Below are 21,662 nucleotides of genomic sequence, written 5' to 3'. Positions count from 1 at the left end.
CCATTTATAAGGATAGCATAGACTTTTCCTACAATGCAAAAATGTCATGTGACTAGATATTTAATTGTAATACAGCTAACTAAAATGAAAACTAATTATGAACAAGAAATGTGAACATCTATATTCTAGTATAACTACAGAAACTAAACTCTTGGTTACATTTGCATATTCAAATTCTTTGCATATTAACAAAGACAACTCTGAAGTTTAGAAGTCAGTTCTAATGTAAATAGTAGGCATCTAAGATATCGGGGGAGGGGGGATTTTTTCCTCACGTTAACTGAGTAGATCTGTGCATTCACAAACAATAAAATGTAAGAAACACTTTAAATGAATATTCAGAGCTGACACGCAACACAATCACACGATTTTGGGTGAAAAATATTTTTGCCAGAGATGGGATGAGGGAGAGAAAGAAGAATGAAAGGTGCAGAGTGATGCTTCAGAAAGCTCTGTATGCACTGTAATATTAGTATCTGAGGCCTGATATTGTGCCGATTGAAGTTAATGACAAAAATTCCATTGAAATGAATAAGAGCAGTGTGTGAACCTCAGTTATCCTCTGGAAAAGAGCATTCCTATTTGTCAGTATAACAGAGTGATAGATTTACGTTCTCTTTAGACTTGGTGTATTTACAAACCGGTTTCTTCCTCCCCACCCCCCTTCAAAATCCTAACGCTTATGGCTACCTTCTAGGTTTCATTTAGGTGGAATTGACTTACCCTAGTTTAAAGCAGCCAAAGAGACAGCTACGGTAACACACAGCTACCTGTCTATACAGGGTGATGTGTGGAGGGGCAGTACTGCAGCTCATCCTGCAGCCTTTACTCAGGCTCGTTACATTTGACATTGATTCCATGGACATTTTCCTGAGTAATGGCCACAGAATTGGTGCTACTAAATACCTGATCCAGCTCCTGCTGGAGTCAATGGGAGTCTTTCTACTGACTTTCGTGGGAGATGAATCAGTTTAAGTGTGAAAGCCCCTGCCCTGAATAGGATAGTGATGAAAAGTTGTGTATAAAAATTGTAGGTATTCTTCTAACCATCCATCTGGAAGTATTCTGGGCCTTATATATATATATAATAGGGATTGTTCCATTTTTAGGGTTCGATCCTGCAAACACGTAGGCACATGAGTAAGTTTACAGCAAGTGAGTTTACAGTAAATGTTTGCAGCACTGGGCCCTCATTTAGTATAATTTTTGTTTCATAACATTTGTAATATTTTAAAATATGGGCATTTTTGGAAATGTGGTGTAGGTGTTTTATTTCTAACCATGCATTTCCATACTTCATTAGGATGCATGATATTATTTTCAAAGGAAATACAAAGCTATTTTCCAGATTCTGAGAAGTGAAATGCTTTTTTCCCCTAAAGTTGCATTTGGCCAAATTATTATTTTTCTGAACATTGCTTAATTCTGTTCCCAGTATAACAACGTAAAGGATACAACTCAAAACAGAAACCAGATAACAAGTCAGCCTCTTGCAGAAAAAAAAATTACATTGGTTTATAACCTGGTTTCTCTGTACGCTTTCTTATTATGGATGTGAATTTTAATTTTCTTTTCAAATTGCTCTGCTTACACTTATAATATGGTTTAAGTACAGCTATTCAACTATATTTAAGCAATATTTTCAAGTGGCCGTGCTTGATAGATATTTGAAGAATGTCCAACAACTGAGGATGGTGCAGTGCGCTCTGTAAAACTGGGTATTCATTTAACACCGAACACTATCTAAACTACCCAGTGAGCTTGTAGTATATAGCTTAGCCACATATGTTGCTATTAACTAAATGAACTGTAAATGTAAGATATGTATGAGCAGTAACAAAATTATTTACCATCTCTCCAACTCCATCAAGACCTATCTAACACTCTAAGAACGCTCCAAATATGTGTTGCCTTAACTAGACTCAGACCCTGTAACACTTATCATAAACCATATTCCACATACCTCCTGCACATAACATGAATTGTCCTTGCTATATAACCTATTTTGGTCTTCCAAAATGAGACTACAAATCTAAAGCCTTTCAAGTATTCAACTACTAGTAGCAGAATCTGCTGCACTAAATGTTCAGAAAGTTAAACGTTTCACAAAGAAATAAACATAGTTGTCATCCAACACCCCCACATGACTGACATGTATTTGTTTGATTGTTTATTACAACGGTCACTTGCAACCCAATTTAAATGTAACCTGACTATATTAAATACTTCTCCGATTCATTTTGTTATCCAACTATCATATCAGTAGTTCATCATAACGTCACTCTCTTTCCTGCTGTTTTCAAACTAGGGTGGGCAATTACAACAGCCAAAGCTTAAAATGGAGAGTTACACCCCTAACTTCCTTGAAATCCCTCTGAACTGCATGATTACATATTAACATATGTTAATGTGTACCAGAGCTTCAGGTAAAATGACTATAGAAGTACTGTATGTTTATCATAGTAAAACTAAGATTTACTTTGCTAGAATCCCTTTTTTAAAAAAAATGCTACAGAGAAATTATATGATCAATATGCTGAGTAAACCTTTCCAAAGTTTGGAATTCCATTGGAAAAATAGCCTTCTGAAGTCTGGCTATATCTGTGTCCTAAAATTCAGATATCAAATATACCCAGAAATACTACAGATCCCACCAGAAAATTTCATTTTAAAAAGCTTTTTCATTCTTTGGAAATTTCATTAACTCATCTGTAAATGTTTTTGTATTCTGTCCAATTAAAGCTTCTACATGTGCTTTGTAATAAGCACATTGATTATTCCACCTACACAAATTTGACCTTTTTAAAAACAAACAAAAAACCTGTCGCCTGGGAATAAAATGGAATCTAGTCTAGAACTGAAACCCCTGAACTATCATGAAAACTGCACCATTCTACAAAACTTCCTCATTCTTTCAGTTCAGAAACTGTCAGCCAGCAAGAAGCTATTCAGACAGGTCACTTTATTGCTCCAACTGTGATCTAAGGCTGGTGAAGCTGGCAGGAAGGAAACATGCCAGGTTCTTCTGTCTTTCATGTTTGTCGCCTCCATCCCCTTGGATGTGGATTGTAGTTTGAGTTGGCCATTGACAGGCAGTAGTCGGACCTGGAATCCATGGACATCATGTCAGGATCTGTTCGGGATCGCTGACCATAATATGCATGTTGAAGCCGAGAGCCACACTGAAAAGTGGAGTTGGGGGCAGACATGCTGCTCTTTGATGGGGATGTGATATCAGACTGCCTCGTTCCAAATGATGCAAAGCTAGCATGAACACCTGGGCCTGGAGGCACACAGGAAACCCTTTGTTTCCAATCATCCGGTGGCTCAGGGAGTGTTTTCCTGCGAGCAGCTGATACTACATTAGCAACAATGGATTCTTGAATGTTTTGGGGGCCAAAAGCATCATCCACTAGGCCAAGAGGGGACTTGGCTGCTGCTTCCCAGGGAGTCAATCTCTTGCCAGGCTTGTCGGCTGCTGCTGCTGGTTTGCTGAAGTAACCAGGGCCAGGTTGGAACATCACAGGTGAAGCGAGGGACATGGCTCGAGAGGTGAGTGAAGAAGGCCTCTCAGGAAGTGATAATGAGCAGCCACTGCCTCTTTCCTAAGAACAACAAAACCTCAAATATAACCACAATAATTGAATATCAATGACAGAAGCCCTTTTCCTTCATTTCCAAACTGAAGCGAATTATTGTTGGGCTACTGGCATACTGTTTAGCATGTTAGTATATGAGAGAGTACAAGAACTTGTCAGCAGCATAAGGAACAGCTCTCTAAAAACATGTCACCCTTCATGTAGCTGTGTGTGTGTGTGTGTGTGAGAGAGAGAGAGAGAGAGAATTCAAGTGTTTGGGAAAGACACCAGATTGACAGACCTGAAGAAGTCTTCTATTAATGAACAGGTACAGTATGGATAGCAACACTGCAAGCTTCCCTCCACCTCCTCTACCCTGCTAATATGCCCTGTCCTCCCTAATAGGTGAAAAGGGAGATGGGTGGGAAACTGCTCTTACCAGTCTGATTATATCTACAGGATGCAGGCATAAACTTACTTATTTGGTAATTGGCTCTGTCCAATAGATCTAGCCAAGAGTGTATTTTATCCATCCTATATTAAGGAGCTCTTTTCCACTGAAATTATTAAATTTATCGTGGGTGGCAAGGGGACAAAAATGAATGAAAAAAACTAAAAATGCCAATGCAATAATTTGCCTAATACCATTATAGGACATTACTTAACCTTGCGCCTTTTAAATGACAGTGCCCTAAAAATTTCAGAACACTCTGACCCATTTTTAGGAGAAATCTATTCATATTCCACAAATCCTAATCTTCTTAGTAATGCAGCACTTTCAAACAAAAAATCTGTTCACGAGAAGGCTTTTGTCCTCAGCAGTCTTCATTCAGCAATATACAGTACAAGTACCCCATTTTTGCACGCATGCCAAATGTGCACTCTGATTCAGACAAATCACATGGTTCCTAAATTAGGAAGAACAATATGGACAGAGACTACTTAACTGGCTACATCCTCTGATTCATACCCTGAAGTCTGGGAACAGCCTTTAATTCCCATACTTTGTTTGAAATCAGGCATTAAGGTCCAGATCCTCAAAGGTATTTAGGAGCAGAACTCCCATTGATTTCAATGGGAATTAGGATCCTAAATACCTTTGAGGATCTGGCTATAAGTGGCCAAGGGCTTTGCTAAGTGTCTATCCTGAAAACAGTGGCCTGAATTACCTTTCCTATATAACTTTCAAAGACCAGGGGCTTAATCTAAACTAAGCCTACTGAAGTCAACAGGAGCCTGAATCGTGCACAGTGAAGATTTATCCATTAATGATTTTGTTTAGTATTCAATATTGTTAATGCCATACTTCACTTTTTTTCTAGGCCCTTCCATCAGAGGATTTATATGTACTCAGCAAAATTTAATGACCTATATCTCATATTATTAGATCCATTTCAGAGATGTGGAAACTGAGACAGGAATGGCTCAATTTTCAAAGTTCCTGAGCATCTGCAGCTTTTATTGATTACAATATGTTTGTTCAGTCACTACCTATTAAAACCTAGGCCATCAGTGACATAGCAAAGGTTTCATAGTGAGTTTTTGGCAGACTCCACCTCTGTTTTACAAGAAGACAGTTCTCCTCCTGGCCCATTTGAGCTAATCACCAGCTATCCCCAACATCAGAAAGAAATGCCACACACTTATTAATGCCCTCCCATAACAAATGGCAATTTTCCATCTTGAGAAAAGGACTGTACTTTGTACACTTGAGTTCAATTAATTTTTAACCTATAAGGGTGCACATTGATGTATGAGTCATCAAACAAACTAACTTTTACCTGGATAGGGCTCAGGTTGGCACTCGAAATGTACACTTTAAATAGAAAAGGAAAAATTATTCTTTCTTACCCTACAGAAACACAGGGGAATATAGTTATTTTGCCTATGGATTAAATGATCATACCATTAACAGTGGGTTGGAGTTCTTCCAGATCTTCATATCATGAAAGGGCAGTACCTGTAAATGGCTTTCTGTTCAGTAGCGATCACAATGCAGATAGATGGGTGTTCTCTGTGGCCAGATTGGCCCATATGTGTCCTCCAATCAGAATTAAGGATTCCCCCCCACCCACCTTCTAGCTACTACAAATGCTCTCCTCAGTTGGTAGCACAGTCAATTGCTTTCTTGGCAAGTAAAATTCATATGCTTCATTTAACCAGTTGGCAAGAAAAGAAATTTTAAAAGGTTGTGAACTTATAAAGAATTCTGTGCAATCTGAGACACAATTTCTATTAAATAAATTACTCTGACAACCTGAACAGTGACACTGTTTACAAGATAAGATTGTAAAGGTGGCAGGGGGGAGTTCCCATCTGAATTAGCAGGTCATCAGAGAGTTCCAGATTGTTGTCTCTGCTGAACAGAAAACCATTTTACAGTTAAGGAAAATTTCCCTTTCTGTTCAATGGAGCTTCCAGTTTAGGCAGAAGAGTTCTAAGTCCATCAGACCATGTAGGATCCCAGAGATAAGTAGGGGATGGGAAGTATACTATTCAGAGAACTGCTGTCATAAGGATCTGACATCGAAAGGCAGTATTAGCTGAAGATGCTATGCTTGTCTGTCATGTTTGGAGAAGGTCTCTAGAGACTTCCAAGTTGCTGCTGTCATGGTTTTGACTGCAGAGGTACCTTCTTGTTCTGCCCAGCCCTGGTAGAATGGGACTTAATCTTAAAAAAAATAATAATAATAAAAAATCCTATCCAATAGAAATTGATAGGCCAATGAAATACATTTTATAATCCATCTAACAAGTGTCCCCATTCCATGACATGAAGATGAGGCCTTCAGAGATGCAGAGTAGATAAAATTTAATGGCCTAGAGCATGTTGGATTAGGGTAAATTTTCTTTTTTTAAGAGGGGGAGTATCAGAATAGGAAGTAAAAATTGTTGGAAAATCAAACATTACCTCAGTTAGGATACTGGAAACCCTTCTGAGGACAGCTTTATCATGGTATAGGGTGAGAAGGGGAACTGATAGAAGACAGCTGAAAGTAACCTTGTAGAAGAGAATTTCTAGGGATATTGTAGATAGGAGCTCAAAAGGAGAATAGCACATGGCTTTGACAACCAGATTTAGATCCCAGAAAAACAATGCTTTACCAACTCAAGGGCTTAATTTGTTCGTAACTAAGAAGAACCTCATGATCAAGGGATGGTAACCAAAATTCTTTCCAATCACAGGGCCCTCTAATGGCTCCCAAAGAATACATTTATCTTTTTAAGAGTTGTTGCAGAAAAAGGAGAATCTATGCTACTGAGAACTGGGATGGAATGACATTCTTTGGCTTGCACTATTTGAAAAAATATTCCAAGTAATTTAATATGCCTTAGACATGAAGGATTTTGCTCACAAATGAGCATATTATTCATATTGTCTTGCAGTTCTGCCCTTCAGATGACAAACCTTTTGGAAGAGTGTCTCTGGATTTGGGAGTAATATTAGACATTGGGGGAAGAGGTCCAGATTGGTAAATGGGAAGAAAGGATGGGTTTATCCATTGTGCCTCAAGAATGATACATCTGATCATCCTTTGCAAAGTTAGTGATACTAAGATTGCTTGAACTTAGTTCTTCCCCTCCCCCCCCATTTTGTGAGACTTTGGGGGATAAAATGACTGGGTAGGAATGCAGGTAATGTCATCCTTAACCCTGAGAGGGAGAACATATCAACTACTTAAGCTTTTCTGTCCTTGTATCTACTGGAGTAAGGGATTGCCCAGTGAATCCCCTGTGAGATGAAAAGGTCCATGATTGGTTCTCACTGGGGAATCTATCATCTGGAATATTTAGGAATACAATTTCCATGCTCCCAGGTACAATGGAGTGACTGAGCCACTACTGGTGCTGGAAAGCATTGGACAAATGAATCACCTTCAAGGTGGATAGGTGAGATTCTTTTCTACCTCTGAACCAGTACAGCTTCCCAAAACAGATGCTGATATTTATCTTTTATTTTCATTTCTTGTCCATTTACCCAAAATAGTATTTGCATCTTTCATTGTTTTCTATTTGTTAGACTAACATATATGGATTTGTCATTAGCCAATTGGATTCATGCTCCATTCTACATACTGTATGAGTAGCCACCACTTGAGAGATACCCTGGAGGTGCTGGAAAGAAGGATCGGGTAATCTATAGAATGGTGTCTCTTGTCCCAATGCAATACCAGAAATATCCTGTTGAGAGTTTTATCCTGGATCAGGTACATGATCTGCATTACTGAGACTATTCAATGATTAATTCTCTCATGATGGTGAGGGACAAATCACTTTGCCTCATAGAGAAGGAAATTCCCAGTCCAAGATCAAACCCAGAATAATTGTCACGTGACTAAACACAACACAATGAGTTTGCTAACTCTAGCTGATTCACACACAAAAAATGGAGGTCTAGTGGCATATTCAGGCCTGTTTTGGCTTTCTTGGACTGCTTGAATTCTTAATACTTTCCCTGAGCTAACATTAGCAATTACTTAAGTTTAGACAACTTCCTGATGAAGTCATTTGGCTCTTCAAGATTAAAATGTATGTGAGAATGGCATTCCTCTTCATCTACTCAGGAGATGGATGAAGTAACCTCTCCTTCCTTGGAGGAGGAGCCAAGGTTCCCACCCCCCCCCCCCCCCGGGTCATTTCCATGTAAGTTTAAATCTCTTTAACGGAAGTATGCTTTTCTGGATCCTGAGGGGAAGGATTTTTCCAGGACGTATTCTTTGGAAAGAGGCTGAAGTAAGCAAGAACAAATTTGCCCTTCTTGGTGAGAGGCTTACAGAATTCCACTATTTTGGGACATAGCTAGGAGGTTGGAAATGATCCTGCCACTGTCTAGATGGGTACTTACCTCAGAACATACTCCACCACACTCCTGAACCTTGGATTTGTCTGTCTGGTTCTCCAGTGTGGAGAAAGGCACTACCACCATTACCTTGTGTCTTGGACTAACTGCAGTCCTAAAGTAATGTGCCTATAGTTGTTGCGGAGAGAGGCTCTGACAGAAGTTGCTGACTGAATTCTCTGTGGTGTTCAGCGAGAGACTGTTGGTGATTCTGTTGAAGTTAGGTAGAGCAGAAATTTCAGAGCCAAGCTCATGTTCCCAGAAGAGGAAAATATCTTTGACTACAGGGTACCTCAGTTATTCTGGACCAGAAATTTTTCTGAACAGAAATAGCAGCCACCTTCTAGTAAAAACAGAAAATAATTCTGTTTCATTCCCTCTGTTCCTGCTACTATTTTATTTTTTAATTTCTTGGGCTTTTTAAAATTAATGGGCCTTATTGTGTGTTTTCTTATACTGGTGCAAATCAGGAATAGCTCTATTGAAGTCAGTTTGTATAAAATAGGTGCAACTGTGTGAGAGAAATCAGGCCCAAAATAGATCAGTTAGGCTGGACTCATAAATTAGAAAAATAAATACTGGCGGTCAAAGCATGAAGTCAGTACATGGTTTTTACTCTCCTTATCCAAACAAAGCCTAGTTTCAGTGAGATTAGAACTGAACTGAATAAGGATTGAGTAAAACCTGAGAAAGGATCTCAAGAATTGACCCTAAGAGGAAAATTGTCAACTCCAATGTAATTCATCATAATTCAAAATGTACAGACATTTAAATAGGAAGTTAATTTGTGTTCCTGGCCACAATTTACAATATGTGGCAAAACCTGTTTTACTTCTTTAGTGTACATTGTTATCTGAACTAAATGTATGATGCAGTGATTAGTTTAGCTATTCATAAAGGTGTAATGAATAACTACCCAGAAATTCCATTTTAGGAAGTTACTCCTAGTACCTCCAATGATTTCAGTGGAGATACTGTACCTTTTCACTGATGTAGCAGAACACAACTTGGCTCTAGGGTCCTGACCATAAAAAGACTTGTACACATGCTTAATTTCATGCACAGTGAGTAGTCCCATTGAATTCAATGGGACTACTCGCATTCTGTAAAGTTAAACATGTGCATAAGTCTTTGCAGGGTAAGGGTCTAAAGTTGTATTGGCTATACTGTACTAAGTTGATATTATGCAATATGGTATTTTATCTTTATGCCTCCTATGTCTGATAAGAAATGTAACTTCATGGACTGGATTTGCAATAGTATTTGTGCAAGTTTTTGCAGTTTTACAGAGAAAACCGTAAAACAAAATGAAATAGTTATTTTCTTCTTGGGGCCAAGTCAGAAACCCATTTAAATCAATGAGGGTTTTTCCATTTGTTTTTGGGGGATGGTGGTGTTTGACGCTACTGTCACTACTGTACTAGGGAAGGAAAGAAGTCTCTTTTTAACAATTTTTCAACTTTGTTTTACTGTGGAGTTTTAAATGAATATATTGTTTGCTGAGCTGACAAGGTTCTGAGGGCCTGATTCTGTCATGTGAACTTTATATCAGTGTAACCCCATTGATTCAATTTGCACTGGTGTAACACTAGAATCAGGCCCTGAATTCCTCTCTATATCCATAGAAGTAATACAGCACAGGCTGTAACAGTACAAGATTATCCACTGTGCCCTGCCAATATGCCTCCATCCTTACCTCAAGTTCACCTACCCACTAAGTCCTTGGCCTCCCAGCTGAGACTTCCAACAAGTCTTCCAATTGGTGCCAATTATGGTGGTGGCTGTTGTAATGAAGACCATTATCCACTAGCAATCTGCACACCTCTCTGTGTGTGTGTGTATAATTACATAAAATCAGGTAATAATTTTGCAGTCACTTTCTCAGTTTCTGAGTAAGAATACTTCTATTTTGTCTGCTTCCACGCTGTTCTGGAATTGCATACTCCCTAGGCTTCATTGCCGAAAGGTGCTCCATCTGCTTACACACTTCAAAAAACAGACCTTTAAGGATTTTCAGGAATGTGTAATTTATGCTAAAAACACAAGCATATCTCCTGTTTTTTCACAGGTAAAGACTGGGAGATGATACGTTAATTTTATATTGTTGTCATTAGAATTACTTCTTTGTCACTAGAAGAGATGGGCCTGAACCAAAACACTGGACCTAAACATTCCTGAAATTGGATCAAAATCCAGATTTTAAATGCATGACTGACTCCTATCAGTAATGGGCTATTCAGAACTCTGGACTTAACCACACAAACTCATGGCTCATGCCAATCTTTAGTCACTAGAATTCACTCACAATTCATTTACCAGACAGTGTTAACTGAGCACAGTAATACTCAACCTCTTGTTCTCAATCCATATTCTGTTCTTCAAGATCCATCAAGCAGTTTTTATTATGTCATGGCTTGGAATGTAGCTGGCCTTGCGTAGAATATACAAAACACAGATCACACATGAAGCAATGGGGAAAGTAACAGGCAAACAGAGAGGAATTAGCAATCTTTTCCTTTCCCTGAAGCATTAAATAAATAAATTTAGAAGAAGGGAGATCGAGAAAAAACTCCCTTTTAGCCTTCCCTTCCACCAGCCAGAAAGGGAGCATGGAAAGAGAAGAGATATGGCATCAAATGAAGCAGCAGAAATAATCACAATACCTTGGGGATATCCTGTTGCAATGTTTTCGTCTTCGTGTGATGAAAGAACATCATGATGTTGTGTGTGATGTTGCAACATCATGACAAGTCAGAATGCCACTCTGTGATTAGTCTGTGCTTTTCCATTAGTCTGCTTGAAGCTCTTCAGGAAAGAATACCACTGCCCTACAATAGTTACTGAATGGAGGCAATGGTTTTTAGACAAGAGGAGGATGAAAGACAAATAAGTTGTCTGCCAGAATCATAGGGAATCCGTAGAGCTGCAATTGGCTTCTCCAACATACACGAGAACAGTTGAAAGGCTTGTTACATTAACATTTAAAAAAGAAAAGTATTTATAAATGTGTTCAATAAAGCAAACATTTATTTTACCATATACATATCTTTAATATATTTGAAGTGTATATTTCTATACACTAAAGCAAAGGTAGCATTATTCCCAAAAGTAATTTACTGAATTAGGTATATAGAGGTGAATCAATGCACACACAATTATTATTTGTGTGTGTGTGTGTGTGTGTGTATATACATAGAAAATGTGTGTCTATGTCTATATGATTTGTGAAATAGACACAACTAATTAGGAAACACCATAATATGGAGCTAAGCATTATTTATTAGGTATGAATTAGGCATCCGAGCTCCCATTTTAGTGTAGGGGGAGAACAAGGTGCCTAAGTAAGGAATTCTCAGAAGCCAGCAAGCCAGGCAGGGAGGAGTCCATCTCCACTTGGGATTCTCACCCATAAACCCTCTCCTGGAATCAGAGAGACGGAGATTCCCCACCCACTATAGCTAATAGTTCAGTGCTTAGCACTGTCCTGAGATGTGGGAGACTTGTTTCCAAATCCCTGCTCTGCCTGATTTGGAGTTGAAATTCAGAGACATGAATCCAGATTCTCCCACATGTCAGAAAAGTGCTTTTACGCCCCCAGTTATGTCCCCTGTTGAAGTTGTTCCATGTTGTATAAATAATTAAATATTCATTGGGCCAGAGACAGAGAGAGAGGAAAAAGCAAGAGATTGACCCAATAGACCAGTAGTTAGGGCATTCAGCTGACATGAGGGAGAGTCAGGGTCAAATCCCTGCTTTGGTGGAGAGTTAATTATTTATACAAAGTGGAACCACTTCAACAGGAGAGACTGAGAGTGCCCTATCCCAGAATACCCCATATCCTGGGTGTTTAGGAAACTGTCCTGGGAGACCTGTGTTCAAGGCCATCCTCCAAATAAGGAAGAGTGTCCTGAACAACTTGGCTGTTGGCTATAATGTGGGGTGCACATGCTCGCCCCTGGCTGTCCTTTGTTTTGTTTGAGTTAGGTGTACTCAGAGCATGCCTACTGGATTGGGCCCTGCAGGCAAGATAGGCATGCGATTGTCTGGTTTGAGAATCCCACTGGCGGTGAGGCGTGACCTAGGATGCCAAGCAGCTCAGTGGCATCAGGATTTAGGCAGCTTGTTCAAGCTCATCAGTGGAAACTGATGTGCTTATAGGGTTAGGTGGTAGCTTTGTGGTTTTGTTAATGGTGCCTTATTGCTGGATTCAGACACCTAAAGAGGCAGTTAGGTGTCTAAGTCCTTTTGTGAATCTAGTCCTTAAAAGCCTACATCGTTCTCAGAGAAAGTCAATGGGACTTGGGCTCCTAACTGCTCAAGTCACTTTTGAAAAAGGGAGTTTTAGGCTTCTATGTCACTTTGGGATTTTGAAAATTTTGCCCCAGTCCATAATTCCATGTCAAAGGCATGTTCAATCCTGAACTAACATTGACCTCCAGATGGAATATATGCAGAGTACCAGTATTGCAGAAGAAGGAGAAAAGAAGGAGGGAGGAAAGGGGGGAGGTTGTGCCACTGCAAAGGATGTGCCGCTTTTCCAGCTTTTAAAGGCCCAAAGTGGCATCACCCATTTCAGGGGCATTTTACATTGCACAATAATAAAATTTTCAAGCTATAAATGCAACCATTGGGAAGGTGGGGGGAGAGGGGCTTGATTTGACTGCCCCTGAACCAAGGTTTCCAGGCTCCATGGTTCTAGGGAAGCTCACCACACAGGCTGCACTGGAGCTCAGGGCATTCCCATTTATAGAGAATTTCAAAATTTTTGGTTTTCATTCCAAATCCAAAGGAACCCAAGTTTCAAAATATCTAAATCCTCTGCAAAATGGAATTCCCTTTCTCTGTACAGCTCTACTGCTAACCACAGACAAGTCAGATATTGACTTAGCTCAGTATTCTTTAAGCAAAGGAAAATGGTTGCTTTAGTTTATCACATAACTTTCACATCAGATCTGATTGTAAAAACACAATAAAGTTTTATCTGTAATATGCAAGGGACTGGAGATTCTTTTGGCTCACAGAAATCCCTATTTTCAATTAAACAGAGGAGTGGACATGGCATACTTCCCAGAGGAAAGAGCATTTGCTGCCACCTTCTGGAGTTTAACAGTAGCATGTTCAGTGTGCATCTATAAGTTCTGGTTAACTAGGATAAGAAACCAAAGAGCATTTCAGAATAGGTGCAGTTTATGAGTCTGGGTGGTTTATGTTCTGGCTAGAAAACTATTAATGATTTAAGCTGTGTGAGCTCCACTTAAAGGCCAAATCCTGTACTGACCAAAAATAAAGAGCTGTGTCTGGCAGAAGGCTAACCACCAGCTGTCCCAGGTACTTATCACTGGTTACTCTGGTGACTGAAGAAGTGTCATTATTTTTGCTCCAAATGGCTGTTGTGGCTGGATTCTGGGGGTAAAGAGGTTTCCCCAGTGCCATCCTTGCACTCAGTTCATACCACATCCACATATTGTCCTTACACTCCATGGTACAAAGTTCGTGTGCACAGGGGAAAAGTCAGGAGTGTGCATACACCATAGAAATTTGTGTAGGCTACAGATGCATACAGTTGTGATCCTTCTCTGATCACCTGCTATGAACCACTGCCTCCCCACACATACACACACATTCTCTATCCTGCCATGGAAAGTGAAATAGGATTGCCCCTGCCCCCCATAGTGCATATGTATTTTTAAAACAAACATGGATCTAAAATAGTAGTTTCTGTCTCCCCTATGCTGTATGGACAATGAAGCAATCTTAAATGAATACAAAAATAAAGGTGCTGAGTAAATGACTCTGTCCCAAATTGCAAAACATAAATACAAAACACACAGTATATTCTAGGCAGGGCTGGTAGTTCCATCTACTGTAATGTTGTCCAGCACTTTCCACTATAAAGACCTTGTTTTCAGTTGCTTATAACTTTGCCAATATGTAACCATTTTAGCTGAACATTTTCATGTGTGGTGTCTGCCTCAGACTGATTTCTTTTGGAAGGTTTTAGTCAAAATAGTTCAGCTGTTTTAGAGAATGAGCTTTGGGGAAAAGACATGGTTTTGCTCGTTATAACATTTTCTGGTGATCTGTTATTTAAAAAGCTCTAGTGCCCCCATGCTTTGGAGCAGGAATTTGAAATGTGGCAGGAAGTGGCCTTTGTGTCATGGATGTGCATTTGCCATACCCTGGAAAATATGCTAAAATTTGGCCAAGATATAAGCCTTTGAAAAATTGTAGAGCGCACATTTTCAGTACAGACTTCAGGAAATTTAGCTGCTAAAATCCAGGAAGAGTCTATCTGGGGCAGAGCAGAATTTTCCCTGCAACTGGGCTGCTGAGTGTCATGCTAGGTCCAGCTCTAGGCACCTAAACTAAGAACAAGGAGATTCTCTCCCTGTGCTCTCAGTGACCTGGACCAAGGCAGTGGGGAGGTGGAAGCTGCCTGATTCAAATGAAGACGAGACAAGAGCTGGACCAACAGGGGTTGGGGAAAGAAATTGAGACAAGGTGCCTTGGGGAAGAGGGACACTGGGACTGGGAGAAGGAGGTGGGGAAAGACTGGGACTGGCTGTGTAAGGAGATTGCGAGCCATGGAGGGAAATGGGAATGGGGGCAGAGCCAGTAGGGTGGAAGGAGACTGAGTTCAGAAGGGGGGGAACTGGGACTAGCTGGGTGAGGATACTGGGACTCTGAGAGGGAGACTGGGACTAGCTAGGTGGGGAGAATGGGACTGGGATGATGAGCCAGGCATGGGGAAAAGAAAAGACTGGGACAAGCTGGAGTAGAAGTCACACTTGGTGGAGAGAGGGCAGAAGAGTCTGTGCCACTGGAACACACTCCCCTCCAGACCTGGAATGGAACCCATGATGTCTGACTCTGAGTCTCACCATTCCTCTATGGTGAAACCCACTGGCAAAGTGTCTCATTCCCTCTGTTGCTGGCCCACATAGCGAATGACAATCTACTACTGTTGTCAGTTACTCCATTAGCTCAAGTGGCAGAGGTCTGAGTGGTGGATCTAATGTTCCAACCGTGATGATGACGCATGTGGGTGTCAATATAATGCCACGTGAAGGAATTTTTCAGTTTTTTCAGTTTGCTTTTTTTTTTTAAAACCTAGAAAATTACCTGCACAAAAATCTGTGTTAAAAGAACCTTATTAAGGTCACAGAGTTGAACACGCAAAAATTAGGAAATGTCAGAATGTAGGTTGCCTGTGAAGAATGCGATTTGTTGGGGAAGAGTCAACATGGTTCTTGCAAAGGGAAATCATGCCTCATCAATCTACTAGAATTCTTCGGGGTCAACAAACATGTGGACTAGGGTGAACAAGTGGATAAAGAATGCTTAGATTTTGAGAAAGACTTTGACAAGGTGCAAAAAGAAAAGGAGTACTTGTGGCACCTTAGAGACTAACCAATTTATTTGAGCATAAGCTTTCGTGAGCTACAGCTCACTTCATCGGATGCATACTGTGGAAAGTGTAGAAGATCTTTTTATATACACACAAAGCATGAAAAAATACCTCCTCCCACCCCACTCTCCTGCTGGTAATAGCTTATCTAAAGTGATCACTCTCCTTACAACGTGTATGATAATCAAGTTGGGCCATTTCCAGCACAAATCCAGGGTTTAACAAGAACGTCTGAGGAGGGGTGCTTCACCAAAGGCTCTTAAGCAAAGTAAGCTGTCATGGGATAAGATATTGCCTCCCCTGGATCAGTAACTGATTAAAAGATAGGAAACAAAAATTAGGAATAAGTGGTTTCAGCAGGGAGAGAGGTAAATAGTGGTGTGCCTGAGGGGTCTCTACTGGGACCAGTACTGCTCAACATATTTATAAATGATCTGGAAAAAGAGGTAAAGAGTGAAGGGCAAAATTTGCAGATGATACAGATCTACTCAAGAAAGTTAAGTCCAAAGCTGACTGCGAAGCTTTACAAAGGAATCTCATAAAACTGGGTAAATGGGCAATAACATGGCAGTTGAAATTCAGTGTGGATAAATGCAAAGTAATACACATTGGAAAACCTAATTCCAACTATACATATACAATTATGGGGTCTAAATTAGCTGTTGCAACTCAAGAAAGAGATCTTGGAGTCATTATGGATAGTTCTCTGAAAACATTCACTCAATGTGCAGCAGTAGTCACAGAGTGTTGGGAATCATTAGGAAAGGGATAGATAAGACAGAAAATATCATATTGTCTCTATATAAATCCATGGCCCACATCTTGAATACTGCATGCATGTCTGGTTGCCTGTATCTCAAAAAAGATACTGTGGAATTGGAAAAGGTACAGAAAAGGGCAACAAAAATGATTAGGAGTATGAAACTGCTTCCATGTTAGGAGTGATTAATAAGGCTGGGACTTTTCAGCTTGGAAAAGAAACAACTAATGGGGGATCTGATAGAGGTCTATAAAATCATGAGTGGTGTGGAGAAAGTAAATAAGGAAGTGTTATTTACTCCTTCTCATAACACAAGAACTAGGGGTCACCAAATGAAATGAATGGGCAGCAGGTTTAAAACTAACAAAAGGAAGTATTTCTTCACACAACGCACAGTCAACCTGTGGAACTCTTTGCCAGAGGATGTTGTGAAGGCCAAGACTATAACAGGGTTCAAAAAAGAACTGGATAAGTTCATGGATGATAGGTCCACAAATGGCTTATAGCCAGGATGGGCAGGGATGCAAAACCATGCTCTGAAGTGTCCCTAGCCTTTGTTTGTCAGAAGCTGGGAATGGGCGACAGGGAATGGATCACTTGACCTGTACTGGTCATTCCCTCTGAAGCATCTGGCATCGGAAGACAGGATACTGGGCTAGATGGACCCATTGGTCTAACCCAGTATAACTGTTCTTATGTTCTCACTTTAATTTGGCCCCTTGTGCATATGCACTACGATAGTCTTTAATTACAAGATCACATACCATTTTTTCCACGGGCCCCCTACAGTACCACCTTTTTCAGACTGCTATGTAGATAGAAAGATTAATAATAATAATTCTCTTCCACAGTTTGCTCATTTACATCTGTACTGTAATTACCTAGCAGCCCTGTAATTTATTTACCTTGTATACCCAGCAATGTGAAGGATCTCTTCCCTTTTAAAATTCCTTATCTCAAGCCATATAACAGGAATCAAGAACTCAAGCTTTAAAATAGTTACTGCTACTATATTAATTTCATTGCCTTAAACAATCAGCCTTATGCCAGAAAATAAATCCCCAAACACAGGTTAAGAGAAGTATTTTCTCCCCTGAGTAGAGCCTCCCCAGCCTAGGTCAATGCATAGTTATTACTAATGCGTTATAAGGCTGTGAAGATCAGTATGATTATCCCTAGGTTCTGCCCACACTGAATTTCAAACTGAATTATGAACATTGGTGTGGGCAGAGAAGGGATTTTTTTCCCCAGGAACAGTGAAGACAAACACAAGGCTTGACTAGTATGGGGCTTGTCCTCGCTGCTCAGGGAATCTGCCTAGAATCATATGGGATAGCACCACCGTTTGGTAATTACTAGCATTGCTCCAGTGAAGTAGGTAAGGGCCTCGGGGTTTGCTGCTAGAAAAGTTCCCTCCAACATAACATTTCACTGAACTTTGGGGGGCTTGTGTGAGTTTTAATTACTTTGCTGGGGAAAAAAACAAAAAGCTTCCTGCAATAAGTGCTCAGCTGGATATCACTTGTCAAACATACCTCTTGAGTGGCTCGAACTCTTTCCTTTGACTTTGTCAAGGGAGTAGGTGGTGGTTGTGGGCTATGAAGTTAGAACAGTCATATATCTTCCCAAGAAAACTGCTGGCAATGAATATATTCATAGCTTTCGAATCCACTGTTTTTGATGATCTTATTGTCAGTTTGCTTCTTTGTATAAAAATTCCAATTTTGAGCTGAATAGAGTCATTATCAGATAACATGCTGCCAGGCTGTAATAGTGAAGTCTTACACTTGCCAGGTTTAACTATAAAAGTGATCAGTAGAGTCTCGGGTGTGTGACTGTAAGCGAAGCCAGTTGCATCATGTCCAGTTACAGGGCAATGTTGGAGCAATCTGTTTTTCCATAATGAATCAATTTAAAAAAATTAAATACCATGCAAAGTCATGTAATATCAATAAAAGTCATGAAACAGTATAGGGGAAAATCTTCCAAAGTTCTTATGGGAATCAGTGCCATTGCTTCATTGGTATTTTCCCCATCTCAGAATGTGCAATGAACTCTCCTAAGAGAGGCTGGAGCAACTGAGCATCCCTGTAAGGCTGATGGCTTGTTGAGACAAGGTCCTGGATACTCTGTACACTGTGCTTCTACATGATCAGGCTCTCTATTATAAGGTTCCCCTTATCCTTTGCTTCCCAGTGCTCCTGAACCCCCTTGGACACTCCCTTTTGTAACGGCTCACCTTTGTACCTTTAAGAAGAATTTTGTGCAGGAGCTGTACCTCACAACACATTTATATATATGCATTTCCAGGCAGAGTATCATCCTACTGCAGGAGTCTGTCTTTTTTTTAAAAAAAAACCTCACATCTTCTCCACTGATTCATGCTAGGAAAGAACACTGAGATTCCCATACATTTGAAGGCTATATGTACAGTACATGAGAAAAATCATGGCTGGTGATGGACATAACTAAGAATAAAAAAAATTGCCAGGCATAGCAAATCTAAAGGCTGGAGATCGATCAACTACTGAAGGGCTTTAAAATGAAATTATAAACCTCCTGAATAACTTCCTAGGGCTCCTTTTTCTCGAAAGCAACCTAACGACAAAGATTGGTGAAGCCTTTTTAGGTGGTGGTTCTCCTCTTCTCCTGTTTTCACTGCCCACCCTTTCCTTGTAGCTCACTCTCCTCCACGGCTCTGGCTTACCCTAGTTGTGGCAGTTCTTCCCTCACACAACCAATGCTCTCCCACTTGTCACTAATACTCCCTTCTGCCTCACACTACTGCCCCTTACTTCCTATTTGTTGTCTGCTTGCTGATACCCTGGCACATTGGTAATGCCTTACTTCAGACACAACCTAATTCTTCTGAACGTTCATTACAAAACCCAGTGATACCAGTTTGGCAGAAAGGAAATGTGGAAATTGGCCAGAAAAGATGGAGGAAAGTATTGTTGCCTGGACGGTTGGTGGTAGCAGCACTGTGTGATGTGGCAATTTCAATATGAACCTTGTGTCTCTGGTTCCTTAATGTCTCAGGCCAAAGAAGATCAGAAGCTGCATGGAGGGTAATACGATTAGGCTACAGGGACAGAGAGAGTTGAAGGTCCCTTGCTATTCAAGTGCCTACTGCTAGCTGATCTGAGTGGCATTGGCCTCACACAAGTCTACTCATTTTCCCTGCTAGCTGTAGGAAAGGCACTGAGCCTGTGGCTACTTCAAGGTAAAGAGAATGTCAGGAGGTTAAATAGTAGGTCACTCAAGAACCATTATATGTGCATGGCCTTGATTAGACAAAGGATAGATGTAAATATATTCCACTGCAAAAACTACCCTTCATACTAGTGTATTGTGAAGCCCAAAGAACTTCAGGACCCAAGGAACATGTATATCCTATTGCCATGGGACATCCTAGGGCATATTATTACTCTTACAAAATGGTTCCCTATGTCTAAGGGGCAGAAAAAGGAGGAACGAGTCTTACTTCTAACATAGTTATGTTTTTACTCTTTTTAATGTTGCACCAGAAAAAGCATTTTTCCTTGCAATATTTTTTCCATTTATTTCCTACTCAGTTAATTTTCACTGTCTAGGAATACAGCAAGACTCTAGGCTCCTACAGTACCAGCATATTGACAGTGGCTTTCAGGATATCTTTCTCTTTTTTAACCCAAGCTACAGCCTTGCAACCTGACCCCAACCTGACCCAAACCAGCTACAAGTATTGGGGTCAGGTCAAGTCGGGTCTGAAAACAGCTTGACCATCTTGGGCTTGGAGTGGGAAGGCTCTGATCACCTCCGCTTGCCCATGTGGTTGGCATGGCAGTGGCTGCATGCCCCACACCTGCCAGCCGCCACCACCTCGCTGCACTGGACATGCTGCATTGATGCTAGGGTCAGCAGGCAGCCAAAGACGGATTGTGAGCATGGGTCATAAGGAGCAGGAATCCCCCATCAGCCAAGCCCCCAGCCCGAGGTGGCAGCACTAATACAGGTTTGGGGGGAAGTGTCATGTCCAGGTCAGGTTGGGTTGGGTCTGAAAAGGATTCAACACACTCAGGTCAGGTTCAACTCAGCTGTCCCTGGGTCATGTTCAGGTCCCAGTCAGGCTTTAAAATTAGGCCCAAGCAGACTTCTAATGCACGCTGCACAAATTTATTCTGGAGGCAGAACATTTGAAGTCGGTGCTGTTTGGGAAAACAGCAGCATTTTAGGGGGGGGCGGGGTGGAAACCCATTTAATCCAATTGCTTCCATGTTCTAAAACCTTCAAAAATTGCTTCTCATGGAGAAATGCCCACAGCACAAAACCCAGCTATTCAAATGGTGTCCTTTAGTTGTCTCAGAAGAAAGCCGAAGATTGAATAGCCATGGAGCCTCAGACCTAGAACTGGTCCCTCTAGAACTGGTCAGAATTTTTTTTTTCCCATAGGAAATTTTGATTTTTTTTTTTTTATACAAAACACTGAAAGTCCCAAACCCAAAAAGTTTTCAATTTAGTTTTTTCAGCAGGAAGTCAAAAATTTCCATGGAAAGCAGATATTTTCCATGAAAACGTTCATTTAGTCAAAAATTGAATTTTCTGTCAACCTCCCTCCCCCCATCACCACCACCACCACCAGTTTTCATGGGAAAAGTTTGACCAGCCCTATTCCCTTCCGCTCAGGGTTGAAGCATAATGACAGGGAAGGGTGGAGTAGCTTATACTGCTGCTGCCTGTGCTGTGGCTGGAAGGATAAACAGCCTGCAACATTGGGTTTGTCTATCACATTCCATGAGCACTTCATTTGTTATTAAAAAAGTGTCGAAAAAGTTTTAAAGTATACTCCAAGTATACAACATTTCTGAAGGGATACAATTTCCTCCTTAGCCACTGTCAAACAGCCAGGAGTTTGAATAGACAGTAATGGGAGGAGCCTGGATCCCTGTGTCCTTTTGAACCTCGGCACCACTAAGAGAGACCCCTTTATTCTCACATGCCCCCAAACCAGCTAGAGAAGACCACCAGAAGTTAAAAGGATATCTGCAAACCTCAAAAATAAAGGGATTCACAAGACTGAGATAATTTTCTTGGTAA

The 21,662-nt window shown here is 40.6% G+C and overlaps 1 protein-coding gene across 2 annotated transcripts in view; it reads right to left on the bottom strand.

Moving 5' to 3' along the window:
- Nucleotides 1–279: 279 nt before the first annotated feature.
- SYNPO2 (synaptopodin 2) overlaps nucleotides 280–21,662 on the bottom strand; it is a 123,490-nt gene continuing 102,107 nt past the window's right edge. For both annotated transcript variants that reach the window (XM_007054447.4, XM_037897118.2), the window contains exon 5: nucleotides 280–3,605. In XM_007054447.4, the coding sequence (XP_007054509.2) occupies nucleotides 3,033–3,605 (573 nt within the window). In that variant the 3' untranslated portion in view covers nucleotides 280–3,032. The remainder of the gene's footprint in view (nucleotides 3,606–21,662) is intronic.

This window comes from Chelonia mydas, chromosome 4 (genome assembly GCF_015237465.2).
Source record: "Chelonia mydas isolate rCheMyd1 chromosome 4, rCheMyd1.pri.v2, whole genome shotgun sequence".
Lineage (NCBI taxonomy): Eukaryota > Metazoa > Chordata > Testudines > Cheloniidae > Chelonia > Chelonia mydas.
This window is presented reverse-complemented; position numbering and strand designations above follow the sequence as displayed.